The 9098-nt window shown below is 40.5% G+C and overlaps 1 protein-coding gene across 1 annotated transcript; it reads right to left on the bottom strand.

Moving 5' to 3' along the window:
* Positions 1-4439: 4439 nt before the first annotated feature.
* LOC133611334 (dynein light chain roadblock-type 2-like) lies at positions 4440-7813 on the bottom strand. Its single transcript, XM_061968040.1, has 4 exons — positions 7563-7813; positions 7415-7490; positions 6994-7161; positions 4440-4600 (listed from the first exon to the last, which is right to left on the bottom strand). Exons 1-4 carry the CDS (start codon positions 7563-7565, stop codon positions 4545-4547), a joined length of 303 nt encoding a protein of 100 aa, XP_061824024.1. The 5' UTR covers positions 7566-7813; the 3' UTR covers positions 4440-4544.
* Between the last annotated feature and the right edge of the window lie 1285 nt (positions 7814-9098).

Genomic DNA, 9098 nt, shown 5'->3' with positions numbered 1-9098 from the left:
GTTCATGTAGGCTTAATGATGCACTTACATTATTATATCAACTATCACAGACAGAAACTCTTCATTTAAAGGGGAACATTATCACAATTTCAGAAGGGTTGAAACCATTAAAAATCAGTTCCCAGTGGCTTATTTTATTTTTCGAAATTTTTTTCAAAATTTTACCCATCACGCAATATCCCTAAAAAAAGCTTCTAAGTGCCTGATTTTAACCATCGTTATATACACCCATCCATTTTCCTGTGACGTCACACAGTGATGCCAATACAAACAAACATGGCGGATAGAACAGCAAGGTATAGTGACATTAGCTCGGATTCAGACTCGGATTTCAGCGGCTTAACACTGTCTGATAAGATAATTACTAACAACTATGAACTAGGTTTACGGCATATGAAATACATTTGGCAACAACATGCACTTTGAGAGTGCAGACAGCCCATTTCAGGCGCGCTAAGAACATTTATTTTTCCACGATTTCAGCACTCAGGTTAACCATACCTAAATAGACACAAAATACTGCATTACACAAGACTACCCGAATGTACTCGAATGATTGAAAAAAATAAATGCTTTTAAGCTAAATTATTGTATATGTATAATAATTTACGTAAAACCGCGAGTAATGAATAAAGTTTTCATCAATTAATATATTCTGTAGACATACCCTCATCCGCTCTCTTTTCCTGAAAGCTGATCTGTCCAGTTTTGGAGTTGATGTCAAGCAGGCCAGGGAAGCGAGGGTCGATATTCTTCTCTTGATCATCTTCGGTGGCATAAGGGACGGTAGAAGCGGTGTTGTTGGAATAATTGTTTGTAAGTTATCACAAAAGAAACGTTGTATTATGAATGCTGTCTTTCGAGGCCTAACAAGAGGAAGAATGCTCGTGAAACGCCACTGTGATTTCAACACAGATGGCAGGATCTGCTCAACTTCCAGAGGAACTCTCTTTGAAGTGTTAAACGAACTCTCTTTGAAGTATTTCACAAACTCTCTTCCAACTATTTGGTAACCGAGGTCAACGCTATTTACGACCCGCTGCCCTCTTGAAGTCCCTGTGGTCAGGAGACGGGAGGGGTTATCCATTGTCCTCCAACACCTGCCCCAGCTGGATCCAGGAAGAGCCCAAGCCCGAGAAATCCTCTTCTTGGACTTCAATGAGACCGAAAACAATGACTGTTTTACATACTTCCCATTCCTGCTGTGACATGTGTTGGTGCGTGAACATTGAACATCTGAATAAATGAGGAGACGAAAACCTTCTTCGTGAGAGCGTGGTGCAGGACTGTACAGAGAGTGCAGTGGCCATGTCTCTCCTCCAAATTGAATTCTGTCTGTGTTTGATTCCTTGCCTTTTGTCTTGTTTAATAGATGTCCTCAGTGTTTGAACGTGACAGGTGTGAGCCAAGACATCCAGGGGGTTTAGCTCGCTCGTCTGCGGCAACAAACTGCCGCCATTGCTTGCTGTGCTACCGAGGTCCTTTGTCCCTGAATAGCTCACACACTCCGGCAGATTCAAGGGGGGTCTGGCGGCAGATTTCTTTGACTTTATCGTTGGAAATGCATCTGCTTTGAGTGTCGCAGGATATCCACACATTCTTGCCATCTCTGTCGTAGCATAGCTTTTCGTCGGCAAAGTGTGCGGAACAAACGACTGACCATTTCGTCGGCTTTCCCCACACCCTCGTATTTTGAACAAATTTCGTCCAATTTCTTGCCACTTTCGCATCTTTGGGCCACTGGTGCAACTTGAATCCGTCCCTGTTCGTGTTGTTACACCCTCCGACAACACACCGACGAAAGTGAGAAAATGGCGGTTTGCTTCCCGATGTGACGCCACGTTGTGACGTCGTCGCTCCGAGAGCGAATAATAGAAAGGCGTTTAATTCGCCAAAATTCACCCATTTAGAGTTCGGAAATCGGTTAAAAACATATATGGTCTTTTTTCTGCAACATCAAGGTATATATTGACGCTTACATAGGTCTGGTGATAATGTTCCCCTTTAACATAATGTCCTTTTTTGCTGCTTCAACACAGCTCAATCAACACAGAAAAAAGGTAAAAGTGAAATAACAGACAGACAGGGCTTTGCTGTCCGTAACACACACACCGCAAAATGAGCTAACGTTACGCTAAAAGCGAATTAGCCTTCACCTCAAGCCAGGACTGCGAGCGAGCTGAGCTGCCTTTTATATTTCTAGAAGGTCAACGGGCTCATAGTGATGTTACTAGTAGTTGACTGGGAGGTGTTTATTATAATTTGGGGAGAGTCCGCTGCCTGATGATTACCTGCTAAACGCTAAGCTCTGACTACATGCGCTTTGAATACGCACTGCTGATTGGATGTTACCGCTCTGTTTGTAACCAATCAGATGGTTGTGTGAGTGGGACAATGCTGGGTGCTGTGTAGAGCAGAGTTTTTCACTAGTGTGCCGTGAGATACAGTCTGGTGTGCCGTGGGAGATGATCTAATTTCACCTATTTGGGGTAAAAAATATTTTTTGCAAACCAGTAATTCTAGTTTGCATCTGCAAATGATGTGTTGTTGTTGGGTATCGGTGCTGTCTAGAGCTCGGCAGAGCAACCATGTAATACTCTTCCATATCAGTAGGTGGCAGCTAGAGATGTCCAATAATCTCGGCAGGCCGATATTATCGGCCGATTAATGCTTTTAAAATGTAATATCGGACATTATTGGTATCGTTTTTTTATTATCGGTATCATTTTTAAATAATTTTTTTATTTTTATTAAATCAACATAAAAAACACAAGATACACTAACAATTTGTGCACCAACCCAAAAAACCTCCCTCCCCCATTTACACTCATTCACACAAAAGGGTTGTTTCTTTTTGTTATTAATATTGTGGTTCCTACATTATATATCAATATATACCAATACAGTCTGCAAGGGATACAGTCCGTAAGCACACATGATTGTGCGTGCTGCTGCTCCACTAATAGTACTAACCTTTAACAGTTAATTTTACTCATTTTCATTAATTATTAGTTTCTATGTAACTGTTTTTATATTGTTTTACTTTCTTTTTTTATTCAAGAAAATGTTTTTAATTTATTTATCTTATTTTATTAATTTAAAAAAAAAAGGACCTTATCTTCACCATAGCTGGTTGTCCAAATTAGGCATAATAATGTGTTAATTCCACGACTGTATATATCGGTATCGGTTGATATCGGTATCGGTAATTAAGAGTTGGACAATATCGGAATATCGGATATCGGCAAAAAGCCATTATCGGACATCCCTAGTGGCAGCCGGTAGCTAATTGCTTTGTCGATGTCGGAAACAGCGGGAGGCAGAGTGAAGGTAAAAAGGTGTCTAATGCTTAAACCAAAAATAAACTTTAGTAAAACTTGAAAATATTCCTATTCTGTCTTGATGGTCCTTCTTACTCAGCATATATGTCATCGAAAGAACTATGGATTGACCAGTAACTTAGATTCCCTGGGAGGAAGAACTGGTCTGATGCAACATTATCTAATTTCACCTAATTGGGTTAAAAATATTTTTTGCAAAACAAGTAATTATGGTCTGCAAATGATGTGTTGTTGTTGAGTGTCGGTGCTGTCTAGAGATCGGCAGAGTAACCGTGTAATACTCTTCTATGTCAGTAGGTGGCAGCCGGTAGCTAATTGCTTTGTAGATGTCAGAAACAGCGGGAGGCAGTGTGCAGGTAAAAAGGCATCTAATGCTTAAACCAAAAAATAAACAAAAGGTGAGTACCCCTAAGAAAAGGCATTGAAGCTTAGGGAAGGCTATGCAGAACAAAACTAAAACTGAACTGGCTACAAAGTCAACAAAAACAGAATGCTGGACGACAGCAAAGACTTACTGTGGAGCAAAGACGGCATGACATGACAATCGACAATGTCCCCAGAAAGAAGGATAAAAACAAAGTAGATGCGGGAAACATCTCTCAAAGGAAGACATGAAACTGTTACAGGAAAATACCAAAAAAAGAGAAAAAGCCACCAAAATAGGAGCGCAAAACAAGAACTAAAACACTACACACAGGAAAACGGCAAAAAACTAAAAATACTGTAAGTCAGGGCGTGATGTGACAGGTGGTGACAGTACACCTACTTTGAGACAAGAGCTATAGTCATGCATGCTTGGTTATGCTTTAAAGTTATATCCAACAATTGCAACAATGACTTTTTACTGTCAACTGAGTTTTGTTTTTTAATGAGTTCTGCTGGTGGTGTGCCGCCGCATTTTTTCAACGCAAAAAATGTGCCTTGGCTCAGAAAAGGTTGAAAAACACTGGTGTAGAGGACTGACAGAAACAGAGGCAGAAGGAAGCGGAGGCGGCTACTTTATATGTTTGCGTGGAAACTCGTTCGGTACACCTCCGAACCGAACCGAAACCCCCGTACCGAAACGGTTCAATTCAAATACACGTACCGTTACAACCCTAATATACACACATATATATGTAATATATAACAATAAATGTGTTAAAGAAGGAGCTACACTCTTTTCATTCATTCTTTTATTTGAACCTTCATATACTTTTACTCTCATGTCCGGGAGTATTTCTCAAACCTCTGGAGGAGTATCAGAAGATAGCCATTCTCTGTGGGGACATACAAGAAGTTCTTCTAACGTTTGGTGGGCTCGGGGTCAAAGGTCAAAATAGGTTTTTAACACTTAATAGGAGGCTTCCTCCATCCTAGCGTGACCCGCCCGGGCTCAGTCCGGGACTCGAACTCGGGTCGTTTGAATGAGAGACCAGCGTGCTAGCTACCGTGGTTCGAGTCCCGGTGTCCTGCGAAATTCTGTATCCCTGAAATATTTTTGCGGGAGCGCGCATGGGTTTTCGGTAATGCGGACTCTGTATCGATCCGTTGTGGTGAAGAAGGAGCTGAGCCGGAAGGCAAAGCTCTCAATTTACCGGTCGATCTACGTTCCCATCCTCGCCTATGGTCATGAGCTTTGGGTCATGACCGAAAGGACAAGATCACGGGTACAAGCGGCCCAAATGAGTTTCCTCCGCCGGACATACTTGCCAACCTTGAGACCTCCAAATTCGGGAGATTTGGGGGGGGGGGTCGAGGATTTATAGCTAGAATTCACTGACATTCAAGTATTTCTTTTACATATATATATATATATATATATATATATATATATATATATATATATATATATATATATATATATATATATATATATATATATATGTATGTGTGGGGGAAAAAAATCACAAGACTATTTCATCTCTACAGGCCTGTTTCATGAGGGAGGGTACCCTCAATCATCAGGAGAAATCTCCTGATGATTGAGGGTACCCCCCCTCATGAAACAGGCCTGTAGAGATGAAATAGTCTTGTGATTTTTTTTCCCACACATACATATATTGCGCTCTACTACGGTATCGAGCACTATTTTTTGGATAACCTTATTAAGACATACATATATATATATATATATATATATATATATATATATATATATATATATATATATATATATATATATAATTATATATATATATGTATATATATATATATAAATATATATATGTATAAAAAAGAAATACTTGACTTTCAGTGAATTCTAGCTATATATATATATTTATTTCATTATATATATATATATATATATATATATATATATATATATATATATATATATAAAATAAATACTTGAATTTCAGTGTTCATTTATTTACACATATACACACGCATAACACTCCTCTCTACTCATTGTTGTATTTGGAAAGTGCAATGCTTTGCAGCCAGTAGCACAGCCTTTGAAGGAACATAGGTATGGGCAGCGTCTGTGAAATTTAATTTGCAGGAAAGGAGTGAGTTTAGGGTTGAATCGTCCGTCCTCGTTCTATTCTCTGTCACTATCTTTCTAACCATGCTGAACACCCTCTCTGAAGATGCATTGCTGGTTGAGGTGGGCGTGGTTGGGGGTGGGGCGGGGTTTGGTGGTAGCGGGGGGATGGGGGGGGTCTTGGGGGTATAATGTAGCGTCCCGGAAGAGTTAGTGCTGCAAGGGATTCTGGGTATTTGTTCTGTTGTGTTTATGTTGTGTTACGGTGCGGATGTTCTCCTGAATTGTGTTTGTCATTCTTGTTTGGTGTGGGTTCAGTGTGGCACATATTTGTAACAGTGTTAAAGTTGTTTATACGGCCACCCTCAGTATGACCTGTATGGCTGTTGATTAAGTATACCTTGAATTCACTTATGTGTGTGTAAAAGCCACATATATTATGTAACTGGGTTACACGCTGTTTGTATGGAGGAAAAGCGGACGTGACGACAGGTTGTAGAAGACGCTAAAGGCAGTGCCTTTAAGGCACGACCCCGATATTGTTGTATGGGTGGAAATCAGGAGAAATTCGGGAGAATGGTTGCCCCGGGAGATTTTCGGAAGGGGCACTGAAATTCGGGAGTCTCCCGGGAAAATCGGGAGGGTTGGCAAGTATGCTGCCGGGTGGCGGGTCTCTCCCTTAGAGATAGGGTGAGAAGCTCTGCCATCCGGGAGGAGCTCAAAGTAAAGCCGCTGCTCCTCCACATGGAGAGGAGCCAGATGAGGTGGTTCGGGCATCTGCTCAGGAGGCCACCCGAACACCTCCCTCCCTCGACCGGTAGGAGGCCACGGGGAAGACCCAGTACATGTTGGGAAGACTATGTCTCCCGGCTGGCCTGGGAACGCCTCGGGATTCCCTGGGAGGAGCTGGACGAAGTGGCTGGGGAGAGGGAAGTCTGGGCTTCCCTGCTTAGGCTGCTGCCCCCGCGACCCGACCTCGGATAAGCTGAAGAAAATGGATGGATCGCTAATAACACGGAAGTACTGCCGCTGTCTGAACAAGGCACAGAGCTCCGCCCCCTATGCGTGCTCCCGCGGCAGGGATACAAAATATGTCTAATAAAGCAGGAATTGAACCACGCGAGAATATTGAGTTATTTTGGCCATTAATTAGCCTTCTTTTATCCGCTCGATGTTCATATTTACCCGGTCCAACCATGATCTCTTGGTTCTTGGTGCTGATGCGAAGAACTACGAGTTCATTCTCCGGGTCAATGTCTCGCACCGTGCACCTGGCCATCAAGGTGAGCTGGCGGAGGGAGTCCACATACTTCCCCGCTTTGGAGTTGTCGAACGTTGATCGGATAGGAATGCCTGGAAGTAAATAAATATTGATTTTAGAATGAGCGTCGTTCGTCACTTGTCAAAATGGCGTGCCTTTTTATTTTACGTACGACAAACATTAAATTGACATATATTTCAACCCTTTTTTTGTCAAAATAAAAATAAAAACAACTAATTTGTGTGTAAAAAAAAATACATCATCAAATGCATTGGAAATTGTGTGATAATATCACTAAGCAATTATACATAAATATTAATGTATATAAAATGTGAATCCAATTACCGTCTGTATTAGCAACTATTGTTCCAAGTACACTTCCTTGGGCTTCAATTCTCTGGAGCGTTTCCTCAACTTCACCCTGTAAAATACATAAAAAGTTTTCAAATGTAACAAAAACGACATTATCAGCTTATTATTATTATTTTTGTACCATTTTGCCAAACGTTTATATTCAGACTACCGGAAGTAAATAGTAGCTTAACGACGACTGTCCTCGCGGCCACGCTCGGTGATTAAACACTCTTAATGACGCCCAACATTGCGTTTGGACACGTTATACTACGCGTGGTACGCGTGTAGTGACATTTCGTGGGCGAGTTGACTATTTTTCTGACGTTATAAGGAGATATTTGTGATTTTTTTACTGTTAGCTTGTTGTGTTTAGCGTATGTCGTGTACTTCCGGTGTTGCTACTTCCGGGGTGTATACCTTTCAAAATACATTATAAATGTAAAATAGTTATCCAGATCATCATTAAATAGTAAAACCGTTTTACGTACTCTTCGTAGCATTGCGTCAAACACAAGATTGTCACAGTTAAATATCTAGTCCAGTATTTGAGTCCTATATTGACGAAAACATACTTTTATTTTGACACGTTATACTGCGCGTCTATTTTTCCGACGTTATAAGGAGATATTTGTGATTTTTAGTGTTAGCTTGTCGGGTTTAGCGTATGTAGTGTACTTCCGGTGTTGCTACTTCCGGGGTGTATACATTTCAAAATACATTACAAATGTAATATGGTTAGCCAGATTATTATTAAATAGTAAAACTATTTTACGTACTCTTCTTAGCATTGTGTCAAACACAAGATTGTCACAGTTAAATATCTAGTACAGTATTTGAGTCCTATATTGATGAAAAATACTTTTATTTTGACACGTTATATTACGCGTTTTACACATTTCGTAAGCGAGTTGTCTATTTTTCTGACTTTATAAGGAGATATTTGTGATTTTTACTGTTGGCTTGTTGTGTTTAGCGTATGTAGTGTACTTCCGGTGTTGTTAAATTCCTGTTATAAGCTGTTATACAGTATATGCCTTGAGCTCTTATTTTGAAGGCGCTAAGAGCGGAAGTGGTGACACGTTGTGGTGGAGCGGAGTTTTGAAAATAAGAGCTCAAGGCATATACTGTTATAATAACAGGAATTTAACATCACAAAGAGGCAAGTCCATAAAAATAGGTTACACAACTTCCGGGGTGTATACCTTTCAAAATACATTACAAACGTAAAATAGTTATCCAGATCATCATTAAATAGTAAAACTGTTTTACGTACTCCTCTTAGCATTGCGTCAAACACCAGATTGTCAGAGTTAAATATCTAGTCCAGTATTTGAGTCCTATATTGACGAAAACATACTTTTATTTTGGAGCGTTAGGACCACATTCTAGAGCAGACCTGGGCATTCTACGGCCTGCGGGCCACATCCGGCTCTTTGTGCGTCCCTGTCCGGCCCGCGTGAGGTCAATCATAAATGACAAAATACATTTAAAAAAGTATCTATGTCGAGTGTGCAATACAACAGTGCTGCTTTTGTTTTGAAAAGCGTTATTTGTATTACTTCCGTGTGGACAATGCTCGTGCGCGATTGTGAGTGAATGTGAACAGCGGCAATCACAAATTACAAAATACATTTTTAAAAACATCTATGTCGTGCGTGCAATACAACTGTGCTGC

This window comes from Nerophis lumbriciformis, linkage group LG08, assembly GCF_033978685.3.
Source record: "Nerophis lumbriciformis linkage group LG08, RoL_Nlum_v2.1, whole genome shotgun sequence".
Taxonomy (NCBI): Eukaryota; Metazoa; Chordata; class Actinopteri; order Syngnathiformes; family Syngnathidae; genus Nerophis; species Nerophis lumbriciformis.
This window is presented reverse-complemented; position numbering and strand designations above follow the sequence as displayed.

Coding starts and splice junctions, on each gene's coding strand:
- LOC133611334 (XM_061968040.1), bottom strand. Junction 7,162..7,414: donor AATAGTTGCTAATACAGACG/GTAATTGGATTC, acceptor ATTTACTTCCAG/GCATTCCTATCCGATCAACG. Junction 4,601..6,993: donor AGAGATCATGGTTGGACCGG/GTAAATATGAAC, acceptor ATGTCCCCACAG/AGAATGGCTATCTTCTGATA.